The 24,488-nt window shown below is 33.7% G+C and overlaps 4 protein-coding genes and 2 non-coding genes across 7 annotated transcripts; 5 read left to right on the forward strand and 1 right to left on the reverse strand.

Moving 5' to 3' along the window:
• Nucleotides 1-2,141: 2,141 nt before the first annotated feature.
• LOC131648494 (uncharacterized) lies at nt 2,142-9,240 on the reverse strand. The gene is made up of 7 exons (XM_058918247.1): nt 8,947-9,240; nt 7,122-8,417; nt 6,882-7,000; nt 6,605-6,763; nt 4,220-4,454; nt 3,798-4,021; nt 2,142-2,282 (listed from the first exon to the last, which is right to left on the reverse strand). The coding sequence occupies exons 4-7, from the start codon at nt 6,731-6,733 to the stop codon at nt 2,142-2,144; spliced, it is 729 nt and encodes a 242-aa protein (XP_058774230.1). The 5' UTR covers nt 6,734-6,763; nt 6,882-7,000; nt 7,122-8,417; nt 8,947-9,240.
• A 1,550-nt stretch (nt 9,241-10,790) lies between these two features.
• Nucleotides 10,791-10,871, forward strand: TRNAL-AAG (transfer RNA leucine (anticodon AAG)). The gene has a single exon. It is a non-coding gene; the product is annotated as a tRNA-Leu (tRNA).
• A 3,367-nt stretch (nt 10,872-14,238) lies between these two features.
• TRNAQ-UUG (transfer RNA glutamine (anticodon UUG)) lies at nt 14,239-14,310 on the forward strand. Its single transcript has one exon. It is a non-coding gene; the product is annotated as a tRNA-Gln (tRNA).
• LOC131648893 (delta(3,5)-Delta(2,4)-dienoyl-CoA isomerase, peroxisomal-like) lies at nt 14,262-15,458 on the forward strand. Its single transcript, XM_058918627.1, has 2 exons — nt 14,262-15,034; nt 15,112-15,458. The coding sequence occupies exons 1-2, from the start codon at nt 14,359-14,361 to the stop codon at nt 15,300-15,302; spliced, it is 867 nt and encodes a 288-aa protein (XP_058774610.1). The 5' UTR covers nt 14,262-14,358; the 3' UTR covers nt 15,303-15,458.
• Nucleotides 15,459-16,428: 970 nt separating this feature from the next.
• LOC131648892 (uncharacterized) lies at nt 16,429-20,794 on the forward strand. Of its 2 annotated transcripts, XM_058918625.1 has the most exons (7): nt 16,437-17,544; nt 17,762-17,905; nt 18,060-18,216; nt 18,465-18,637; nt 19,826-19,881; nt 20,074-20,176; nt 20,293-20,794. In XM_058918625.1, exons 1-7 carry the CDS (start codon nt 16,861-16,863, stop codon nt 20,380-20,382), a joined length of 1,407 nt encoding a protein of 468 aa, XP_058774608.1. In that variant the 5' UTR covers nt 16,437-16,860; the 3' UTR covers nt 20,383-20,794. The 2 variants fall into 2 exon arrangements, with proteins under 2 accessions (XP_058774609.1, XP_058774608.1); XM_058918626.1 differs by lacking the exons at nt 20,074-20,176; nt 20,293-20,794 and having other exon boundaries at nt 16,429-17,544; nt 19,793-19,881.
• A 1,547-nt stretch (nt 20,795-22,341) lies between these two features.
• Nucleotides 22,342-23,664, forward strand: LOC131648894 (photosynthetic NDH subunit of lumenal location 5, chloroplastic-like). Its single transcript, XM_058918628.1, has 3 exons — nt 22,342-22,494; nt 22,591-23,151; nt 23,243-23,664. The coding sequence occupies exons 1-3, from the start codon at nt 22,444-22,446 to the stop codon at nt 23,393-23,395; spliced, it is 765 nt and encodes a 254-aa protein (XP_058774611.1). The 5' UTR covers nt 22,342-22,443; the 3' UTR covers nt 23,396-23,664.
• Nucleotides 23,665-24,488: the final 824 nt, after the last annotated feature.

The raw sequence follows: 24,488 nt of genomic DNA on the forward strand, positions 1-24,488 counted from the left end.
AGGAGATGAAGAGGCTATCCTAGTGCTTAAAATAAAAGCTAAGGAAAGAACGATCTAACCAAAAAGAAGCCAACACTTGACATTAAGAGTCAAGGTAGATTTCCCATCCTTTGGAATACCAACACTAAACCAACACATTACCACTTGGGGATCCAGATGAACTTATTGTCTTTAGCACCACTTTGCATTAAACACATTAAAATTCTGACGAAAATCGGGCAGAGTAACGACTGTTTTTGGGTAAAATCCTTAACAAGACGCCTTGGAATTAACCATTAAGGGCTTTCGAGGAAATACCTGCACACACAAACAGACAACAATCCAATGCCAGACAGACAGAGTAATAGCAGAATAACAACAAGATAACAGGGTCCAGAGGTACTAAGTCCAAAAGTCCAAGTCTCCAAAATCCTCAGGATAGTGACCAATAGTCCATAGGGCCTTATGCGTTTTTTAGATTTTTAGTTGTTTATTAATGTTTTAGCACAAAAATAGAGTATGGCCCAAGTGGACAAAGAGAAAATAGCGGAAATAAAATGTCCAAATGGACAAAGAGAAAATAGCGGAAACATAAACAAAGCGTCCAAATGGACAAAGAGAAAATAGCGGAAACATAAACATGATGAATGATAAAATAAAGCATAAAGCAAGAAATATAAAGAACAATATAATAAAGTGTAGAAATTAAAGTTAATTGTCAATTGTTAAAGATGACCATCTTGAAACTTGTCAAGTATATCATCAAAATGTTAGTAATTAAGATCGATGGTGAGTGAAGGATGTTCTCAGATTTAAATTCAATGAAAATTTATCAGAAGCTTGATAAAATCATAGCGACTACACAATAAACTTCCATAAGTCTTAAATCAACCGCATACAATTCTCTTCCATATTTGATCTTTTTATTCGGGACACGAAATGTTGCGCTATGTTAAGCAGATCACCAAGTGATTTATGTAGAAATCACCCTACAACGAGGCCGGTCATCTTTGTGCTAATGCATGCTAGAAAACAATATGTAGATCGTTCTCCGAAAGCAATACCGCACGAAAAGAAAATAGGTAGCGATCTCGTCTTTACCAAGAATCCATAAGAATTCTCAAAGTATCAAAGACTTTCATCGATCAAAATAAAAAGAAGTAAAATATGGAACCACATTCAAAATCTCTTTCCATCTCTAAGTTCAATCACTTAATTTTGAGAATTTGGATTTTTCATCCTATCGACACCCTAAGTCCATTGAAATTAAAGAGGAATTAAGCCTCTAATTTGTGATTCAAAGAAAATATCAAGAGAATGGAGTGGAAGAAGAGTTAGAATAAAAAAAAAGTTAAAAAAAGGCAAAAAAACACATTCTGCTCAACAAGCAATCGATTGCTCCAGGAGTGCAATCGATTGCTTCATCTTCAATTTTCAAAATCTGCGCAGTTTTTCAACTGTGCAATCGATTGCACTAGGCAATTTTTTTTTCAAAAAAACAGCAATCAAAAGGAGTAAAACTTGTTTAAACATAAAACCAAACACCTTGTAGTCTTGGATCAACTTGAGCACGAAAATACATCAAATAAGCAAGCAAATAACATCAATGTAGCACCAAAGGTGCATCACACACAAACAACCATGGGTCACATCTTTGATTATGGAATGGATCAAGAGGATTACCACTTCTTTCACAAAACTTTGAGTCTAATTGAAGAACACAACCAAAAATGCTTTGATCTTCCTCAATTGACGATGAATAACAAAAGAAAAGAGTGAAATGATGAAGGTTTAGTTCAAAATTAGTAGGATTCAAGGTGAATCTTACTAATTCTATGGAAATGAACTTTGAGTGAGGGGTTTGGAAAGGATGAGGAGAGAAAGAGCAAGAGTTTCTTTGGCTTTCAAAGCTTGAGAAATGAAGAGGGGAAAACCTCTATTTATAGGATTTCGGCTTGGGATTATTAGTGGCTTGGAGTTAGGATTGGAAAGTAGATTTAGGTTTGGTAAGTGAATTTGGAGCCAAAATTATGATCCAATGGTCTTGATGTCATCACATGAGGGTTTATGATAAAATGATGTAGGAAATCAAATATAAGAACTAAGTCATGCTTCCCACACTTGCAAATGATGTCATCATCTTCAAAAGCTGAAAATTGCCTTCATTTTTCCAATTCTGCACTAGCGCAATCGATTGCTCCATTATGCAAATCGATTGCACTGCCTGGATTTAGTGCAAAAACAGTTGGTGTAATCGATTGCACTCTTATGCAAATCGATTGCACAGGAAAGAGAATGCCAATCTGATGAAAATCAAGTTGGTGCAATCGATTGCACTCTTATGCAAATCGATCGCTTGTTGAAGAATGCTGAAAAAATGTCCTTTTTGATGGATATTTTGACTTGGTACCTACAAAACACAAACATACAAAAGCACAAGGCAATATTTTTGGTATTTTGGTTAGTAAAACATATACAAACTAAAAAAGCATTGGTGCTCGATGATTCCCTTGCAGATGAATTGAGCACAACATCACAAGCAGAGTTCTAAGTCGAAACTCTTGATTGATGATTGATATGCAAATGATATATGAACTTAGGGTCAGAATTTGGGGTATGACAGTAACTGCCACGAGAAGCAGGAAAGTCTTTACATCTAGAAGACACGCATAAGAAAAAGAGGGTAAACTTATATTCCATAATAACTCCATCATGAACTGCATTAAATGCACCCACACTCGTTTCCCACTAAAACACTCAAGCTTTCAATAGTGATTGACGTTTTGATATCTCAGAGTTTAATCAAAAGAAATGGGGCATATCCTTATATCATTAGTAATATCCACTAGTACAAAAATGTTAATTTACATCCGTTTTTTATTAAATTTACACCCATTATTTTTAATAAAAATCGGGTGTATATCCACAGGGTGAGAAATGTCTAACGAATTTACACCCGTTATTTTTAACAAAAATCGGGTGTAATTGGGCGTAATTACGTTTTTAATTACACCCTGTTTTAACATAAATCGGATGTAATTGGGCGTAATTACGTTTTTAATTACACCCTATTTTAATAAAAATCGGGTGTAATTGGACGTAATTACGTTTTTAATTACACCCTGTTTTAATAAAAATCGGGTGTAATTGAGCGTAATTACGTTTTAATTACACCCTGTTTTAATAAAAATCGGGTGTAATTGAGCGTAATTACTTTTTAATTACACCCTGTTTTAATAAAAATCGGGTGTAAATGAGCTTAATTACGTTTTAATTACACCCTGTTTTAATAAAAATCGGGTGAAAATGAGCTTAATTACGTTTTAATTACACCCTATTTTAATAAAAATCGGGTGTAATTGGGCTTAATTATGTTTTAATTACAACCTATTTTAATAAAAATCGGGTGTAAATATGTTCTTAATTACCCCCTATTTTAGTAAAAATCGGGTGTAAATACACCATTTATGAATGAACAATTATATCTATTTACACCCTATTTCATAAACACCATTTAATTATATTTTATTTTCAGTCATAATATTGTAAATACTATAAAATCATACACATAAAAATCATATTTTAACTAAGTCAAAATATTTTTAATATTAACCAAAAAGTATACAAAATCATGTACAGTCATAATATTTCAAGTATTATAAAATCATACACATAAAAATTATATTTTAACTAAGTCATAACACTTTCTTCATATATAATTTTACGCCATGCTTGACGGTTAGCTTCGGTGTTCTCTAGTCCAATTGAATCCAACCGCTTTTCACATGTAGCATTGGATTCATCCATGGCCAAAATACCACGTCCTGGAGAAGCAATTGTTTTCTGTATGCAAAAAAAACAAGACACAAGAAATTATTACAAGAAAGAGCCACATATATCAATAGTAACCATACCGAGCCGTTGATAGTGCCCCTCCGAGAATATGACAAAAATGCCCGTTCAAGAAACACAGAACGAGGACTATCAAAATCACTAGTTGTCTTAGAAGACCTATTCCTTGAGTGAGCTACACTATGAGTATCTACACAACAATGTTAAACCCATTAATTTATTATCAAAATTCTACATTTCTTAAACAAATAAGAAAAGGAAAAAGAAAAGGAAAGAACAAAAAAAGTAATAATTATAAGATGCTAATTCTACTATCAGAAAAATGCATAATATTCTGAATTGATGAATATATAAAACGATAAAAAAAATAATCAGGCATAGAAATTACCAGTGTGATTAGATGAAGATGCAAAATGGTGGGCTGAACTAGTAACACTTCCATTACTTCTCAACCATTGTGGAACTAAAGCAGGTTCACTTTTCACAAAGCTCTTTTGTAGTATTTCTTCCAGAAGCAACCTAAGTTTGCTCACACCTATCCCACTTCTTTCTTGCTTTGATAATGGCCTTCCCAATTTCTCCTTCAAGGGTGCAACATCTTCTATCTCTCTAAAGCTTCCTGCCTGCAACAAATGTTAAATGACTTAAATCTTGAAATGATCAATTAACAATGGGGAATCGTCCAATAAACTCTGGTATGAGTCCATATGCAATCAGATCCGAACTCTCCACCTCAAAATTTTTAACGCAACAGTTAATACTCAATCTGATCAAGTTTGATATTCAAGACATGATTGAATTGTGACTCACTAACACCATCCTTATATTGATAAAAACAACTTGTGTAGGTTCATTAGAAAAGAATTGCAATATTCAGAATGATATAAACATGCTAGAAACTAACACAAGATATAAACATGCTAGAAAATTACCTCATGATGCCTTAATCAAGTACCAGCTATTACTCAGAAATCCTTAATGGTTATTAAACAATCATGTTTAGATGAAGTTACCTTATGATGCCCTCATATTCAGTATCTGATACTTTTTTAAACATATTCTTTATGGCACCACCACTAACTACTCATATTAAGGTAATGAGATTAAGGAAACTAACCACTGCTGCACTATTAATAACAAAAATAACTATGATTTATTCACACATGCATGCATGCATTAAGGTAAGATTAAAGGAAAAAATGTGTTTTATTGGTTTCATCATCCACACTTGTAACAGAAAAATAAATTTGCATGACAAAAGCTCAAAAAGAGACAATTAGATATTAAAGGAGCGTTGGGGAGTAAGAGGTGTCTAAATATAACTATAATAAAAAATATTAGCTATTTTTATACATAAACGGTCCAAATTTGCAGATCATAACTCTCCACCCATTAAGTCAAATGACATAGTTAGTATTAAAAATATTATATTAGAGCACTTTCATTCTCACTCAACAATCTACACTATAAATATCCCCAAGATCCCATAACTAATCATATCATATATCTTCTATAAATTGAACTACCAAGCATACAAATCTAATACAAAGTTCATTCATTCATTCTCTCTACTCTTTCTTCTCTACTTTTCAATGGCTAAAGTTCACTCCATGCTACAACATTTTACTCTATTTCTAGCACTAATAGTCTTCAACCATTCCCTTCAATCTCATGCAAGGCTCTTGAAGCCATTGGACCAACATAATGTTCCTGCTTCAACACCAGAGAAGAAAAATAAATTAAAAAATATACCAACAACTCCACTTTTTTATTTTTGTTCTCCTTATTTTCTTTACAGAAACTCAATATTTCTTTCTTCTTCTTGTAATTGACTTTCTTCTTCATCTCCACTTTTACAAATTCAAAAAATTCTTAACATCACTCATGTACAAACACTATCAATCCAAATCCAAATGACCATCCATAAACTCATGAAATTGCTTCACCATAATTTCGCCATTATTATAATTACCTTTAACCTTCATCAGCGTTGACATAAACTTCACAAATGCATCACAAAACCAGAACTCACATTATCACTAATTAACAAAAACAAAAGAAAATCTCCACCACTAACAATTTCATTCACAAATTTTTTTTTTACTCACGTATAAAACTTCTACACTTTAACATATTTTTCAAACACAAAAACCTCTCCAAATTTTTTTATTACAGCAAGCTAACATTTTCCAGCTTTTATCACCATTCCAATAAACTTGTTCTTCCATGTGAACATTGCCATAAAAGTCCCACACTTTCAATCACAAAAATCTTATTCAACAAACCCTCTCATCAAATTCACATAATCCAATTCCACTATACAAATTCAACAAAACAATTATACATCAACTGAAAGACTTATAGAGGGGGCTGTCTCCTATCTATAAACGCATTTTCGGGCCAAAATTTATCCAATATGAATAGACAATCAACTGAATAGACAATCGGGGCGGCGTAGACGACTGCAAGGAGTATTCAAATAAAACAATTATACATCATACAAACGTAATTTATGACAGGCATATCTGTGAGAGTAATTCTTAAGCCAAGGGCAGTGGTTAGGTTAAAGTCTTTCTGAAGTAGTGAGTGGTGACTCCAGAATTCAAACCTTTGACATTGCAGGTAATGTTTGTCTGGAATGTCAATCCACTTCCACTGTACACTTTTATGTATATAAAGCGTTCCATTTAAGATTCCATTCAAATGCTCAACAAAAAATTAAATAAAATTAAAAGCTGATCCAAGTAGTGAAGTGGAACAAATAAAAACTTACACATTCAATACGATATATGTTCTCATCATGAAGAAGAACACGAGCATTTTCATGATAAACTATATCCACAAAGCTTCCAGGTTTTCTTGATTGCTCATATGCATATAGTTGAAGAAGTTTGTTATCCATCTCATTAGTAGCACTGGCAACAGCTTGAAGCTGAAACAAAAGAGGGCATAATTTCAGGCTCAGAAAGAAGATGGAATGGTAACAAAGACAGTTGAAAAAGGAAAAGTGCCAATTCACACATTTTCAAAAAGGAATCCATGCACATTACCTGTTTAACAAGTTTATATATCAGCTTGTCTAACGTGAACAAGACATGTGACTGAGTTCCAATAATAGCACGACAGTCATCTTCAAATTTTGAATTATCAGCTCTGAAAAATACAATGTCTGCCAAATTAGGAAAGAAAATGTAAGGTAAGGAGGAACATATTATGAGCTCTGAAACTTCTAGTCAGTCTGCATTCTGCAACCATAAATGCATATAATACATAAACTGACACATTTGTACCTGATGAAGTCTAAACAGCACATAAAAGGAATCATTTCCATAAAAAATTTGGACATTCTTTCCTTTCCCGTGCAACACCGGGCGAACATGTTTTACCAGAGGCTTTACTGTGAGAAGAAAGCGTTCTGAATATGGCAACGAGGCTCCATCTCCTTCAACATCATTGGCATCTGCCATTCCTTCAGCTTCACCTTCACTCTCAGCCTTATTATCATGTTCATGATCCCCATTCTCTTCATGTTCTTCTCGAGAACATTCCTCACCATCAGCAGACTCAGTACCAGAAACCTCACCATTCTCAGACACATTTTCACTGTCATCCGATGATCTATGAGGACTTCCATCACTTTCATTTTCATTTTCACCTCCAGCTTCACCACAATTTTGTTCCCGGTGTCTATTTTGGTATTGTTGACTGGTATACAATATTGATGTTTAATACTTTACATGCATCTAATTGATCCATTCTCAAATTATTCGGAGCATATCTCTATGTTCCTCCTACCCTATCTAAGATAAACAAAATAATAATTGTTCTCTATACACACAAACACATATTACTCCCTTGGCAGCTTAAAAAATAATACGTATATGCAGCTAAAAAATCTAAGTAGGTGAAATAAGTTGACATTTTCATTACTTAGGCCCTGTTTAGACAAGTCAATTCAAACAAACTCTTAAAGGAACACATACATATACAACAACAACAACTCAGCCTTATCTCACTAGTTGTGCACTAATTTGCTTGCATTAAAGTTGAAGCACTCAAGTTTCATTAACCTATTGCAGAAAGAACACTTTCCACAAAGTACAATACCTGAAAATTCAACTTTCCACTAAATATAACTGGTTTTGAAGAATACCTGTCAGCTTCCATGAGATCCCAAGTCTGCTATACAAATTCTCAATATGAAATTCGAAATACGAAATACGAATCGAGAAGTTCTATTTTCTGCTGAATCACTGAAACAAAAACCTAAAAACCAAAAATATATATTAATGCCACAAACAAAATTGAACTTTTTAATTATGCGAATGGCTAAGATTTACTCCTCCACTTTCGTATAAAGAAGTCCTTTCACTAGATACATGACACATTCCTTGTGCATATGTAAATAGTTCTTCATCACTGGCAGCAACTTGGGATTTAGATTTTCAACAGACACTACTCAAAGGGACAAGAATCTATCAAACCTTATACTAGAAAATAGCTCTGTTTTATCAGTAAACCATTCTGGGATATCGCGGACAATACGGACAATGAAGTGGTCCACGTCAAAAATGTCATCAAATTTCCTGTAATTATAAAATGCACCATCATTGTTAGGAATCCACGATCAGAAAAAAGAACAGCCAAAATGATTTTATTGAAAAACTGAAGAAGAGAATCCTCTCTTAAGAGGGTTTCCCCTTGTACAATTGAACTATTGTACGGTTTTTTCTAAATTAACCAAATCTCAATCCTCTTCTACTAAAATTATAAAATTGACTGAAAAGAAATTAAAAGTTAACACATTTTTCCATTAGCCAAGAATAAATAAAAAAGAGAAAATCAAAACTGAATAAAAAAGAAGAAAGAATCGGGGTGGAACATTTCATCGAACACCTTGCGAGAAAGGATAAAATCTGCATTTTTCTTCATTTGAAATGGTATACTAGCTTTAATTTTAATTTAAACCAAAATCTGCACCGAAATTGAATCACAATCAAACTGTAGTAGAACCCATAATTGAGTCGAAAACGTAAATTAAATTCTGAAACAAAACTCTATTTGAAATCGAAGCAAACAAGTACAGAAAAATTGGCTCGAGTGCAAAATATGAACCTTGAAAAAGCTCTGCTCGAATCCAAACTCCGCACTGAGTCGAAACCTCCAAACTCGAAGCAAAACAGAACTGGTTTCTGAACAAAAAACCTTCGCGAATACCAAACATAGCCGTGAAGCTCAAATAGAACCGCGAAACCGAAATTGAAACAATTCCAAATCAAAAACGGAATCTGATTGTTGGTTGTTTGTTTTATCAATTTTTTCTGAAAAACTAGATGAAGAATTTGAGTGTATTGTTGTTGTTATGTGAGGAAGATGAGAGAAAAAAATAGCTTTTGGAAAATAAGCACTTTTGTCTGGTTTAGATTCAAGTTTGAAGAAAACAATAGTTTTAAGAGTAAATATATAAAATAAATAGTTAAAAAGTGAGTCAATAAAATAGATTTTGAGTTGTAAATGTGTTTAGAATAATATTAATATTTTGAGTAATAAAATTAAATAATTTTTTTAATCAATTTAAATTTACACCCGTTTTAAATTTAACGGGAGTAATTGGGATTTGATAATAATAATATTTTTAATTTACACCCGTTATTTTTAAAATAGGGTGTAAATTCTCACGTGCTATTACTTAAAATGATACTATATTTACAAAATTGCCATCATATTTTTTATTTACACCCGTTTTTAGTATATCGGGTGTAAATTTTAAAATTATATTGTTGTTTTTACACTAGTGATCAGAGGTGTTCGCATAAGAATAAATAATTAGCTTCATCTGAGTAACTCACCCTTTAAATAAATAGTCACCTTTAATTGATGGACTCACCCTTTAAATAAATTATTTTTAAAAGCCATTTTTTAAAAAGTTTGTTTTGAGGGGAAAAACTTTGTCAGCCAATAATAATTAATCATGTCTACCCAATAATTGATTATAGGCACTTTTATGGATAAAAATCATAATGACCATTTAATTGGGTAATTATGCCACCTCAACTATATATAGAGTTCTTAGGATTGTTTCTAAACACATTAGTTTTAGTGAAATCATCTCTAACGATCATTTTCTCTCAAGTTTTGACTTTTAGTCCTTGTGCATAAGTAATTTTATAGGGACTAAAATATGATTTTTTTTATAAGAACTAAAATAAAAAATTGATAATTTTGTAAGGATAAAAACCTATTTAATCCTATATTTTTTAGTGCTCCTACTATATAGCTAATAGTATCCTTTAGATTTGTTTCATCCACATATGAGGTGTAATCTTCGTAACTATTATTTTGTGTGATCTAATTGTAAACTATGATAGTTGGATTTTAAAAGTGTAAAAATTTTAAGTTGAACTTACGTTAAAAGTTTGGTTTAAGGGTTGCAAGTTAAAAGTTTGGTATAAGGGTTGCAAGTTGAACCTCTGTTAAAAATATGTTGTAAATATTGCAAGTTGAACATGCTTTAAAAGCTTGGTATTAGCAAAATATCAAGATGATTTTCTTGAATATTAAATTAATAAAAATAAAATTAAACAACTCAATTAATTTTTGTCAATGCAAAACTAAATATGCATTCTGTAGATTTGCACATTAAAAAAAATTATAATAAAGATAAATTTTAAAATATATATAATTATTTTAAAATATGTTATTATTAGTTTTAAAGGGACAACATCTTAAATTACATTTTAAGTCTCAAAATATATTACTTATTACTCAATGTCTTTAAAAGAATAACAAACAATAAAACATATATTTTTCAAGAATAAATTAAGAAATAATGCAAAAGAGTAAAATAATTTAGGAAACAATAATTTTAACAATAATAAAACATGAAAAAAAAAACTCTTTGCTTTATCAAATATTTAATTGAATATATAATTCATAGTTGTAGTTTAACCATCATCAAAGTTGAGATGGCCGAGTTGGTCTAAGGCGCCAGATTAAGGTTCTGGCCCGAAAGGGCGTGGGTTCAAATCCCACTCTCAACAAATAAATTTTTATTCGTTACCAATCTTCTTTTTTATTTTCTACTAATCCTATTGCATTTATTCAGTATACACAGTACTAAGTTCCTTTCGTTTTTCTACTAGAGATGAAATCCTTTTGCCTTATAGCGAAGATAAGTATAAATTTTTCTTAGCATATGGTGTTGTTTTATTTACCACCTAAGATGTTGAAAATAATTTTTTTAAATGATTGACGACGTGTTCACACTAGGGAATCTATTGGAAGCGTCCAATACTCTTGAGGGCTTGGTAGAAAGGTAAGGAAAAATCAGTCGATTCATAATGAAATTGGGCTATGGATGTTATCCATCCTTTAATTAATGTACATCCTTGATGGATGTCATTCTATAAAACTTAAGCATTACGTTGCACTTTTCTAAGTTTGTTTTATTCTTCGTATGGATGATCGTGAATCCAAGAAACTTTATGGATTAACCCTCATAAGAAATTTTCCAAGTTCATCCTCATGTTTTACTTCTTGGACTATTCAGAGATGTTTCCTTGTTCCTCTAAATGAGACTCGTCACCCCATATATTGATCATCATATCAACCTTATATATTTCAATGGCGTTCTAGATGAGTATTTGATTAGTGGCTTGAATGTCCTTGAGTGTGAAGGGTGCAACTTGATAATAATATTTTGGCACATTAGTCATGAATATTTTTTTGAGAAATCTATCAAGTTCATCGTTATTTGTTTATAGTCCGAGTAGGCATCCCAAAAATGTGTCTTGCAACCTGAAGTACCGTCTACTAGCATTTGTATGTTTAGCAGTGTGAGGGGTCTTTAAGGAACTCCTTATTCATAAATGAGTATTATGGGAATATCCTCCAATTGATGTTCTCCTTTTTGACCATCACTGCATTAGTTAGCCATTTAGATAGCTAATATTGAAAATGAAAGTCGTGTTAGCCAAATTCTATGTTTATCCTTAAACTATATTTCGCTTCTCTCGTGTCGACTTCCTTTCTTTTGTACCATAAGTCTAATGGAGTGGTTAATGGATATATGGTGAGGAACCGCATTTAATCGATGTTAAGTAAGTCACTTAGGCTCCATGCAAACAAGTCTGAGTTGTCGTCCCTTATAGGCTATACTAGGGTAACTTCCTCCTTAGATGAAACTAGGGGTTGATTTAGATGATTTTCCCATTCCTACGATCTCAACTTATTTCAATTTTTCCATAAGAATAATTTTTCATTCTTTTTATTCCTTTGAGTCCAACTATGTGAATTTTCACTCTTCCTTGTATTCCTATATACTAATGAACTTGTTGTCTTGGTTGGGGTTTTTCACGATGCTTCTTTAAGTTATTGCCATAACATTATTTCACCATTTTCCTATATACACGTATGGTGGAGATCTTCATGTTATCTAATGGGAACTTAATTTTCATATGTAGGTTGTATGATAGATCTAAGTGCATTCAATATTAGTCGTTTGATAAGGAGGATGTAAGTCAATTTCCTTCTATAACCAACTACTTGGTCTGTAGAGACTTGGAGTCAATGTCTCCTACAAAGTTTATTATAACTTCTATGAGTAATATAAATTTAGCAATGTCTCATGAGAATCTTTTAAGTGTTTTACCACAAGGATTAATAATTGTGTTAGGTAACCCAATTATCTGTTTGTTTCTTTGAATACGATGTCACTTGAACTACCTCAGTCAATTAGGCATCTCTTTACATTGCAATTTACCACAACTACAGATGAAACCACGGGGTTTTCTGGCATCACTTGTTGCATTTGTAATATTTTTGAAAGACTGTAATGAAGGCAATGTATTCCATAGCTATGTAAGGGACATAATGGATTTCGAGGCCCAAAAGTTCCTTTTCTAGGCATTGTTGGAGTTCCTGCAAATCCTCCCAATATGAGTTTTATTTCTTTGGGTTAAGGAAACAAACTTCTCTTTTTTGGTTCACCTCAGTCATGCCTCTATTCTAAACTTATAGACCTCATATAAGGTTCATGTAATGGTCCTTCTACAACAAGGTTTGGAATTTTTGTTATCTAAAGCATTGTCCTCATTGTTTACAAAATTTTGTAGACTGTCCTCCTAGATATATTTATTGATAATTTTTTTTAACCTTCATAGTCATCTATGGAATGCCAATATATGTAATGTTATTTAGAACCACATTAGATTGACTTTCTTTCGCAGACACAAGAAGATAATGCACTTTAGGGCATCACAAGACTTTAAGATGTGTTACCTGAACTATAATGTCTTGTTGCCTAAACCACTTCATCCTTACAAGACTCACGCTTAAGGGATTGTGGATCGTTATTTCATAATCTAAGCCAAATGAATATCAAAGGTCTGGTGAGGTCACATGGTAGACATGTGAGCAATATTTTTTGGTCCCCTAGTTTAAAGGAGATGATGTGTTTGGCACATTTTGAGCAACTAGTGAGACTTTCCCCCTCTTAACCAAAGAGTCCTAAGTCTCAAGGACCGACTAGCCATATCTCACATATTAAAAAGGATGAATCATAAACTACTATCACTACTTGGTCAAGGTTTGACCACATACAGCCGAAATAATAGAAAGAGGATTTACTCTCCTTCTCTGAAGGATCAATTATTATAAACACCTAATTTAATAGTTTGGTTAAAAGATGATCAATTATTCACATATCATCAAACTCAAGACACTTGCTTGATCTATCGCAGACACACACACTCTCTCTCACACACACTAGCACATGTGAACGCATGGGCGCACACACGAAAACATACACACCCACATATCTACGGTGTTAGTGGCAACCAACTTTTCACTTCACCAAAAGCAAATGTGTTCACAAGTAAGTTCATATGTTACCATAAAAAAATGATTAGGGCTTTAATCATTAGCTATGGTGATTGAGCATACGTTTCATACATAAAAAGTATTATATTTAAGAAATGTGTTAATGTGTGCTATTAGATAACATGTTAAAAAAATTAAATACAAAAACATTGTTTATAAAATCGTACTTTTAATTTTATAATAATTTAAACATATATTCTTTTAACAACTTTTTTTTTTATAGATTTCTTAGCATGTAAACGGAACATATTAGCTAATTCTTTTAAGATTAGAAAATATATTAATTATTTTTTATGTGTCTGAGACTATTCAAACTTTAGAAATGGTTAAAAAAAAACGTAACTTTACTAAGTTTGGATTAAATGTCGGTAAGGAAACCATCAAAATAAATTTATGTAGTTGATCGAAAGTATTATTTAATTTAAACAAGTATTAAGATATCTGGTTACTATAAACAAGTTTTCAAATAGAGAATATTAAGATATCTTATTATAGAAATATGAAAATTTAGATTCATGTACACAACAGGGTTCTATGGTGTAGTGGTTAGCACTCAGGACTTTGAATCCTGCGACCTGGGTTCGACTCCCGGTAGGACCTTCTTTTTGTTTCAATTATATTGATTTTGGGATCTGCATTCTATTTTTAATGTTATGTATGTATTGTGAATTCGATAACGTTGAAAACTTTTATTCATTAACGACGATGGAAGAGAAATTGAAAACCCTAGAAATTGTTGAGAAAATCCCTAAATCCGGTGTGTTCTATCTTAACCTTAATCGCCCCGCACAGCGCAACGCTCTCACGCATGATTTCTTCTCTGAATTCCCCAAAGCCCTCTATGCACTCGACCACAACCCTGATGTCAACGTTATCGTTTTATCCGGCGCTGGCAAACACTTCTGCTCCGGCATCGATCTTTCCGTTTTGAATTCTACCGCCGGGGAATTGTCCGGGGAGAGTCTCCGTCGACAGATCCTGGCGATGCAAGATTCAATCACAGCTCTGGAACGATGCCGTAAACCTGTGATTGCAAGTATTCACGGAGGTTGCATCGGTGGTGGAATCGATATTATAACCGCCTGTGATATTAGGGTTTGTACAGAGGATGCGTTTTTCTCAGTGAAAGAAGTGGATTTGGCTTTGGCGGCTGATCTGGGATCACTTCAAAGGCTGCCGGGTATTGTTGGTTTCGGCAACGCAATGGAGTTGGCTTTGACGGCTAGAAGATTCTCCGGCTTGGAGGCGAAAGAGTTGGGTCTGGTTTCTCGAGTTTTTCATTCGCAACATGAACTTGATGAAGGTGTTAGGGAACTTGCTCAGGGTTGGTTTCTTTTTCTTACTCATTAGTGTTAATTAGATAATTGAATATTCTCGTGACTTATCAATATCATTACACAGGTATTGCTAGCAAGTCACCGCTGGCAGTTGTTGGAACAAAGACTGTGTTGGTTAAAAGTAGGGACTTGACTGTGGATCAAGGGTTGGATTTTGTAGCAACTTTAAATTCTGCAAGATTGTTTTCCAGTGATTTAATTGAAGCAGTTGCGGCAGTGAAGCAGAAACGAAGGCCAGTTTATTCTAAGCTCTAATCGCCCAATATGTATATGATGATCATCAATGTGAGATGACATAGAAATAAGACATTTGGCTATGCCAGGAAATAAAAGTCATGTAATGAAGGACAAAGGTACCTCCTGCAATTGTATTGTATGAATTTCATGTGTTCAATGCAGCAAAATTCATGCCTCCGAATACGATTGAAATGTTTTACTCTATTGAACAAGACCGAAACATTTCCAGTTACGACACGCTCGCGCATTCTTGTGTTGGTTCTAGTTGCACATAATCCTACTTAACAATTTCCATATACTTTAGCTCGTAGTGATTCAGTGTTTGGATTTTAGGGTGAACTAGAGGTGTGGACATGGTATTGGAGGCACTGGTAAATGGTAATTGTGGCACCTGCCCCCTCTCACGTATACAATTTTCTTATTTTGCTAATATTTATTAATCTTTTTAATATTCAAAATTAACGATTGATCTTCTTATAAATTATTCAATCATTTTATTTCTCAGATGAGAGAAAAATTATTAGATGGTTGTTTGCGTTTTTTTTTTTAAAATAACCATGTTTTAAAAAAAATTATGCAAATAATCACGTTTTGGAGAAAATTATACAAATAACTAAAATTTAATTGTTTTTCTGCTATGCTTTTTTCTTTCTATCCAAAAGAAAATTGGGGGCACATACATATTTATGATGAATTGATGGTGAGAATTTATCCAAATTAATCAATAATATAATAATATGAGTAAATAAACAAGTAAATAGCAACACAATTTCTCCATATTCACATGACCTTAATAGTCGGGTTCATAATAAAGTGCTGTTAATTTCACTTCAATGTAAAGGAACAAATTAGTAGTAATAGTAATGGAAATTGAATGTTATTAATTATTTTTAAACAAGATATCAAGTATAATAGCTAATAAAAAGAAATTTTTTGAGGCCTAGGCCAATGCCTAGTTAGCCTACCTCTTAGATCGGACCTGAGCATAAGTAAAATTGATTTAAATTACTTAAATGTTGTTTAAATGCAAGGTAACAAATGGTCCCACACAAAATATCTCCAACAACCAAAAATAAGTTCTCAAGAAGCTTTTTTTTGCATTATAATTTAGAGTCACTTATCCTTATGCAATACTGGAGTAGTTCATTCGGCGGGAGTTTGTTTTTTAGATGGTCTTCCAACGAAACATTTTCTTTTCTTTTCCCATCATTTCCTTTATTTTATCCCTTATCATTGCTTCTTGATCTACAAAATTGTAGTCAAAATGAAAATCATCTCTCGGGTCTTGAAAACAAACCTCTAAAATATTGTCTTCACTTGCATCACCATTACATTGTTGTCCCATGTACTAGTATTATATTAAAACCTAGTCTCATATCTATATCAAGATTAGAATCCAGTGCATCTATATAAGGGTTACAATCTAGTCCATCTTCTACTACTACTACATTAATGGTCCCTCCATCATAATTATTTTTTTATTCTAAAACAGTCAGTGGTCTCTACTAGTATTTGTTTTTTATTTAAAAAAGAATTAGACAGAAACAGGAGGAGCCTGGAGGGAGTGAGGAAGAAGATGGAGAAAGAGAAAGTGATGACTGTAATTTACGGTTGTGTTATCGTAACCATGGATGCTGATCAACGAGTTTTCAAAGACGGTGCCATCGTTATTCATCTCGATCGAATCAAAGCAATCGGACACTCCCAACAGATTCTCTCCGACTTCTCTCATCTCGCCGACCACCTCATCGACCTCACCGGCCACATCATCCTCCCCGGACTCATCAACACACACGTCCACACTTCCCAACAACTCGCCAGAGGCATCGCCGATGACGTTGACTTAGTCACATGGCTTCACCACCGCATTTGGCCTTACGAATCCGCCATGACCGAAAACGATTCCTATCTCTCTACTTTACTCTGTGGTATCGAACTCATTCACTCCGGTGTTACCTGTTTTGCTGAAGCTGGTGGTCAACATGTTTCTGGAATGGTTAAAGCTGTTGAGTTGCTTGGTTTGCGAGCTTGTTTGACTCAGTCAACTATGGATTCTGGTCATGGTTTGCCTTCTTCTTGGGCTCCTCGTACTACTCAGGATTGTATTCAATCTCAAAAGGATAATTATCATAAGTACAATAATACAGCTCAAGGTCGCATTAGAATCTGGTTTGGAATTAGACAAATCATGAATTCTACAGACAACTTGCTTCTTCAAACAAGAGATGCTGCTGCACAACTCAACACCGGAATACACATGGTATGTATCTATGCAGCACAATTGTGCTTACGGTTCATTTATTTATTTTGGTTCATTTATTTATTTTTCAAATTATTATCAGTGTAGACATGTGTATGTCTGAGTATGGTATTTCTGGTATCTGTGCTTCATAGGTATTTGGCAACTCATCTTTGGCTTTTGTAATTTTTCAATTTTATATTTAAAACATATTGAGTAGAATTTGCATAATTGTCAGCATGTTGCAGAGATACCGTATGAGAATGAACTAGTTGTGGATGTTCACAAAGTTAATCATGGAACTGTTACATACTTGGACAAGATAAACTTCCTTCAAAACAATCTGTTAGCAGCTCACTCTGTTTGGGTGGATGATAATGAGGTCAAATTTTGCACATTTGTCTTTCGATAAACATCCACTATTGTTTGCAAGTATTTGCTGCTATGGACTTTGTGGATCCAACAACTGACTTTACTTGAAATAATCCTTTCATTCACTTCTTAAATGTGACAAGTTCAAAATGCAAAATTTTCAGATATCTCTTCTTTCAAGGGCAGGGGTCAAAGTGTCTCACTGTCCAGCTGCTGCTATGAGAATGCTTGGATTTGCACCTGTAAGGGAGATGCTTGCTGCTGGCATATGTGTCTCCTTGGGGACGGATGGGGCTCCATCAAACAATCGCATGAGCATCGGTTATTCTCAACTTTATACTTTTACAATTTTTGTTTATTTTTTTATTTTTCCTTCCTACTTCTTCTCATTAGTGTCATGTATACACATATGGATTTTAATCTGAATAATTTGTTATTTTCACTACACTTATAAATATACCATGGAAACAACCAACATGCATATAGTAGTAGGATTCTCAGGCATGGGATGGAAAATGCTAGGTACAGTTTACTGAATGGGAACTTTCATTAATACATCACATTTGCAGTGGATGAAATGTACCTAGCATCTCTAATTAACAAAGGACGGGAAGTTTTTGCTAATGGAACTACAGATCCAACAGCACTGTCTGCCGAAACTATTCTTAAAATGGTCACAGTCAATGGTGCAAAGTCAGTACAATGGGATGATGAACTAGGTTCTCTTGAGGTTGGGAAAAAGGTTGGTACTGGTTCCAATTGTATATGTTTTTATTCTCATTGTTGTTATTATGATTATTATGGTTTTCTCCTTCTCGTTTAACAAGAACTAACTGCTAGAACACCTTTTAGTTGGACACAGCATCTACTACAGATGTTTAAATTCAATGCAGACAACTTTGGGGGAGGGGAGCAGGATTGTTAATCATTTTCTTATTTTCATTATATTTTATTGTGCAAATAATGTACAATTGAAACATGGAAAACATATATCTGTTGGTTGTTAAGATAATTAATTTTGTGAACTTTGACAAACAATGAAGGTATATAGGGAAAGTTTTCAAGATCATATGGACCTAAGGTGAAAAAGTTCAACCTTCACTATTCTGTAAAACCTATAACATTCAATTTGATAGTTGGCTATTAGAATTTCGGTTGGCCCTAACTCAACCCTTCAAAACCAGCCATTAAAGTAAAGAGTTCAATACTTATAAACTCGTGTTCATGCCTTATCTCATCTAATGTGAGACTCTTAACACCCTCTGACCCATTCACCACATCTAGAGCATGACCTGAGTGATTCGATAGCAGTGGCCTGATGGCTGATAGCAGGTGACCCTACTATCTTGGATAGACTCTAATACCAACATGTGTACTACGCTGCACATCACTGAAACATGCAAAAGACCTGAATAATGTATAAGGTGGAAAGAGGAGAGAAGCTCCACAAAATATATGCACATCAAGATGACTGACTGGCTTGTGACAAGCAGACACGAAAAGACACTAGTGTAGCATATATAAATAACAAAAATGCAGCACTCCAGCTACATTATCTTCAAATGTCAAAAACTTGGCACTGCAAACTGAGTTGCTAAAGCTTCAACCTGTATCCGGAACTCTGCAGTATGTTTCGGCTGACTGACCGAGTGGTAAGAAGTTTGAATACATGGCCTCACTTCCCATATGGCCCAAGACATAAGCCCCATGACGGTTACATAGACCTACTCACTTTATATATAAGGGGGCCTTACCCTGTTTTAGATCTCCCTCATACCCTATTATCATATTATAATGAGATTGACTTTGGCATCAGAGTGTTTTTTGTAAAGAATATTTTAAAAGAACCATGTACATGATTTTATTAATAATATTCAGCATTTTTTTCTACCAACAGAAGCTGACAGTGTCTGTCCTTGTCCTTTGTTAGGCTGACATTGTTGTTGTCAATCCTTCCACTTGGTCTATGGTTCCTGTTCATGACTGGTAAGAACCCTCTCTCCTTGTCAAATAATTAGCCTTTTAAATTACTTACATTTGGTGAACTATTTTTGAATTAGATGACAGGAGTTCTATACCTCTTGAAACCTTGACTTGCTGAATACAACTTCTTTATCATCATCATGTCATCCCAAATTTGTTTAAACCTGATATATTTACTTTTTAATTAACACGCAGCATCTCCAACATGGTTTATTGCATGCGAACCGAAAATGTGGTTTCTGTCATGTGCAATGGTCTGTGGATAATGAAGGACAAAAAGATTATCAATGTTGATGAGGTATTTAATTGAACTACTTAGGAGAGGCGTGAAACCCTAAATTTAGGAATATATCTTACTAAGCAATATTTTCCCCACTGTGTTCATTTTGACTTTAATTTGATTGTCCATGTCAGGAAGAAGTTATTTTGAAAGCAAAACAGGCTTCAGCTGAACTTCTGAAAAGGGCAGGCATAAAATTACCAACTAGAATGAACTTCATTTGATTGTTGTTTCACAAACATTGTCTATGATAAGGAATATATGTAATAATATAAGCAACAATGTATATCCTTATCTATTGAACTTGTACCGGAGGCGTCAGCTGTTGTTTTATGATGCTTGAGCTTGAGCCTACGACATTTTGCAAGCGTACGCGAGTGATTGTTTTTCCGCATTGGATGGGCTGATGAGCATAAGGCAGCTCGAGGATGATGAGCATATTACAATATATGACCTATTGGAAGTTGTCAAAAGACAAGCCATTGTAGATTTTATGGTAGATCATCCATGCCTTAAAGTTGAACCAATAAATTTCATAGGTTCAAAGGCGTGACATTTGTATTTTAATGGATCTAAATACCAAAAAAAGTGTTGGAGTGAGAATATTGATTATTTCCGCGAATGGAATTCTCACTAGATGCATTGTAGAATTGAAATATAAATGTTTGAATAATGAAGAAAAATATGAAACTTTAATCCTTAAATTAAAAGTCATTCTTGACATCAAGGTAATCCATGTTAATTAAAATATTAGGGGTTCACAATTTTTCATTTAACATATGAGAATGTTTGAATCACCATCAATATATAAGCCCAAGTTAGAAATAAATGTTAAAATTCTTACTTCAAATTCTCCATACGAGTAAATTTATAGGAGGATGGTTCAGTACTTTTCATGCCTTACTTATTCACTTTTGAAGAAATTCTCAAAATATTTTAAAATTTGGATTTTGAAATCCATTATCATCATATATACAATAAATTCTCTTTGAAACATGTTAAATCAGTAGTATAAAATAGATTCATATTTAAAAGAAACGAATATTTTGAAATTTAGACGCGACTCACTAACCCACCACAACTTTACACAATCTCAAATATATGTAAAATTAAAGTTAAAAATTATGATTCTAAAATCCAGATATTTAATGGAGATTTTTCTTTTTCAATTTGCATGAATTTTAAAATCTAAAAGTATTTAAAAAGAAAGAATGGATGAAGTTTGGGGAGGATTTTTTTTCTCTTACTTTCAACATACAAAGTTCCATTAACTACTGTTAATAAAGTTTAAACATTTTTTTAAGGATAATATTAATTTGAAATTTAAAATTATAAAAAAAAAGAAGAAGAAGCAGGAAATAGACAATAAGTTGCATCACAACTTCTTTTTGAATGATAAAATCAATCCTCATAAAATTATTGTCTTAGGAAACATGATATTATTATGTATAGATCTTTGAGTAGGTTAAAAATCAAGTATTTAGCTTTCTCAAAATTCGAACAAAACATACCAGCAAGAAATGCAAGCAATATTGTTCTATAGATTTATTCGGATGTTGAAATCTAGATTTTAATAGGATATTTCAGATATTAAAATTTGAATATTTTTTGACAAAAATGGAAATGTCTCTTTGATAAAGTAATTTATTGTAAAATAGGTACGTCCGAATTCATTCTCTGAATAATATGATGTGCATTTTTGAATTTTTAAAATGTCAGAGGTATGATCACTACATGAATATTCTTCCATTTAGGGGATGACAAAATAAGTTCGAACCGTTACATGTCTGTTTTATTCGCACGTTAGTTTTAGTTTGGGGCGTGTTAAGGGATTAGATCTACACCATTTAATGTGACCGTCCCGTCCGTATATTTTTTATTGTGAATTTTTTATATATATCTGTCATATTTTTTTTAGTGAGACCGACATGCATGTTTCTCACCTTTACTCTCAGTTATTTGTCAAAATATTTCTAAGGCATTCATTAAAATTTCTACTTATACAGTTTTTATAATTTATATTATAAAAAATAAGAGAAACACTTAATTATAATTACTAGAATCAAAATATGTTTTTTTTTCTCACTTAAAATTTCAAGACACATATTACAAAATTAGAACAACATATCGATTTTGCGGGTTATAGGAGGACATTATAGTAATTTAGACGTAAATCCACATGATGGATAGAGAGGCATATGCAGGGTTTGCGTTTAATAACCGATACTGAGATAGATTAATAGATAGCCTTGGTAAGTTTTAACACGCGCGCCCCGTTCCTTCCGATGGCTGCTGCTGCTGCATTCAATGTTATATCACCGCCTCTAATCTCACGGGTAATTATTTCTTCGTCTCTCACTTGCCTTTGCTTTGCTTTGCTTTGCTTTAATTCATATTCAATTCATTTTATTGTTTTTGTTTTGGGTGCTTAGTCAAATGTAGCAGATACTAGAACCCTAACACTCACAGCACTGAATCCTAACCCTAGAAATATCCCCATTCACCGACCTCTGGGATTGAAATTACGTACCACTAGCATTCTTCCTGCGGCTGCTGCTGCTGCTGCTGCCAGAGTCAAAGTGAGGGCGGCTGCTGGTAATTCAGAGTCAGAAGAAGTAATTGTACAATCAAAAGTGACTCACAAAGTATTCTTTGACATCAGTATTGGAAATCCAGTTGGAAAACTCGTCGGTAAGATTGTCATCGGACTCTTCGGTGACGATGTCCCCCAAACTACCGAGAACTTCCGCGCCCTTTGCACCGGCGAGAAGGGCTTTGGCTACAAGAATTCCACCTTTCATCGCGTCATCAAAGAATTCATGATTCAAGGAGGTGATTTCGACAAAGGAAATGGAACTGGTGGCAAGAGTATATATGGTCGCACTTTCAAAGATGAGAATTTTAAACTCTCTCATACTGGACCCGGAACGGTTAGTATGGCAAATGCAGGTCCCAACACCAATGGGAGTCAGTTTTTCATATGCACTGTCAAGGTACTCCACAACATTCATTTTCAACCTCTTTTACTTTCAATTGATACCAATATATGATGCTTGGTTTTGATATAATAAACGTAATTGGCAGACGCAATGGCTTGATCAGAAACATGTTGTATTTGGCCAAGTTTTGGAAGGCATGGACATTGTTAGGTTGATTGAATCGCAAGAGACAGATCGTGGTGATCGTCCAAGGAAGAAGGTGGTTATCAGTGACTGTGGTGAGCTTCCAATTGCTTGATATGTTTTGTTTTTGGCTGCTGACCAAGAAACGGACCTCTTGTTCTCTGGAATTTTTTGTTTGACTATTATTATAATTCTAAATGAGTTCAGTTAGTGCCTTTCTTATTTTGATACTAGGACCTACAAACTCTTATCAGCTATTTGTATTCTAGTAGAAATATAGTTGGAATTGATATCATATTGGTCGGCGGATTTTGGATGTTATCTGATTCTGAATAGAGTATCCTTAAAATAAGCCAAAGTGCATATTCAGTTGGAATCAAATAATGATGGAACTCTAGGAATTTTCTACAAACTGTTGGGTGAAATTTAATATTATTGTGATTGACTTGTCTAAGACATTCTGTTAGCAATTCTATGACTTTTTTTCTTCCTGATCCATTGAGAATGTTGTAACTTCCTCTTGCTCTAACCCCCATGGGTTGGCCTAGTGGTTGAGGCTTGGGTCTTGAGAGTGTGCTACTCTCAAGGCCTCAGCTTCGAATTCCGCTGGGGCAAACAATTCATGTGTTGGGCCAGTCTATACAGAGCAAGCTCTGACTTTAAACAAGGTCCCCGCAAGTGGACGGTGGGATTGGTCCCCTTGGATTAGTCGGTCGCTAGGCCGGATATCAAGATTTCAAAAAATAAAATTCCTCTTGCTCTTTCCAAATACCTTCAAATATTTTAAGGGATCTTGTCTGGTTTTATTGTCACTAGTCTTAGTCTGCAAGTTTGGAATGTGATTACTGATGTTGATGTTCCGGGCTCATCTATCTCATTGGCTCGTTGCTGTCTGTCTCGTACACCCCTCTTCCTGCCTATTGTTTGCACTGTTCCATTTGATGCCAAAGAAAAACTTAGAACTTCACGTATCTCTCAGTTTGATATTTGTTTATGGTACAATGTCTAAGAAAATTGGTGTTCTGGATGCTGATCTGTCACGAAATATTCCATCTTCTATCTGATATCTCTAAAAATTTTCACTATGTGTACATGTTAAAGATTCAGAGTTTTATTTTGGATCGAAAGAGTTCCAGAGATGTTTATTGAACTTATTCAAAAAAATTGATGAATGTTTTAGAAGTAATTTATGTTACTATCATTTAAGC

The sequence above is a fragment of the Vicia villosa genome, linkage group LG2 (assembly GCF_029867415.1).
Source record: "Vicia villosa cultivar HV-30 ecotype Madison, WI linkage group LG2, Vvil1.0, whole genome shotgun sequence".
NCBI classification, from domain to species: domain Eukaryota; kingdom Viridiplantae; phylum Streptophyta; class Magnoliopsida; order Fabales; family Fabaceae; genus Vicia; species Vicia villosa.

Excerpts from the sequence above, each read along its gene's own strand:
- LOC131648892 (XM_058918625.1), top strand. The coding sequence starts at position 16,861 with ATGGAGAAAGAGAAAGTGATGACTGTAATTTACGGTTGTGTTATCGTA. Across the intron at positions 17,545-17,761 it reads TCAACACCGGAATACACATG|CATGTTGCAGAGATACCGTA; the intron begins GTATGTATCTAT and ends CATAATTGTCAG. Across the intron at positions 19,882-20,073 it reads ATGGTTCCTGTTCATGACTG|CATCTCCAACATGGTTTATT; the intron begins GTAAGAACCCTC and ends ATTAACACGCAG.
- LOC131648894 (XM_058918628.1), top strand. The coding sequence starts at position 22,444 with ATGGCTGCTGCTGCTGCATTCAATGTTATATCACCGCCTCTAATCTCA. Across the intron at positions 22,495-22,590 it reads CACCGCCTCTAATCTCACGG|TCAAATGTAGCAGATACTAG; the intron begins GTAATTATTTCT and ends TTGGGTGCTTAG. Across the intron at positions 23,152-23,242 it reads TTTTCATATGCACTGTCAAG|ACGCAATGGCTTGATCAGAA; the intron begins GTACTCCACAAC and ends CGTAATTGGCAG.
- LOC131648494 (XM_058918247.1), bottom strand. The coding sequence starts at position 6,733 with ATGGATAACAAACTTCTTCAACTATATGCATATGAGCAATCAAGAAAA. Across the intron at positions 4,455-6,604 it reads ACATATATCGTATTGAATGT|GCAGGAAGCTTTAGAGAGAT; the intron begins GTAAGTTTTTAT and ends CATTTGTTGCAG. Across the intron at positions 4,022-4,219 it reads ATCTTCATCTAATCACACTG|ATACTCATAGTGTAGCTCAC; the intron begins GTAATTTCTATG and ends ATTGTTGTGTAG.
- LOC131648893 (XM_058918627.1), top strand. The coding sequence starts at position 14,359 with ATGTTATGTATGTATTGTGAATTCGATAACGTTGAAAACTTTTATTCA. Across the intron at positions 15,035-15,111 it reads TGTTAGGGAACTTGCTCAGG|GTATTGCTAGCAAGTCACCG; the intron begins GTTGGTTTCTTT and ends ATCATTACACAG.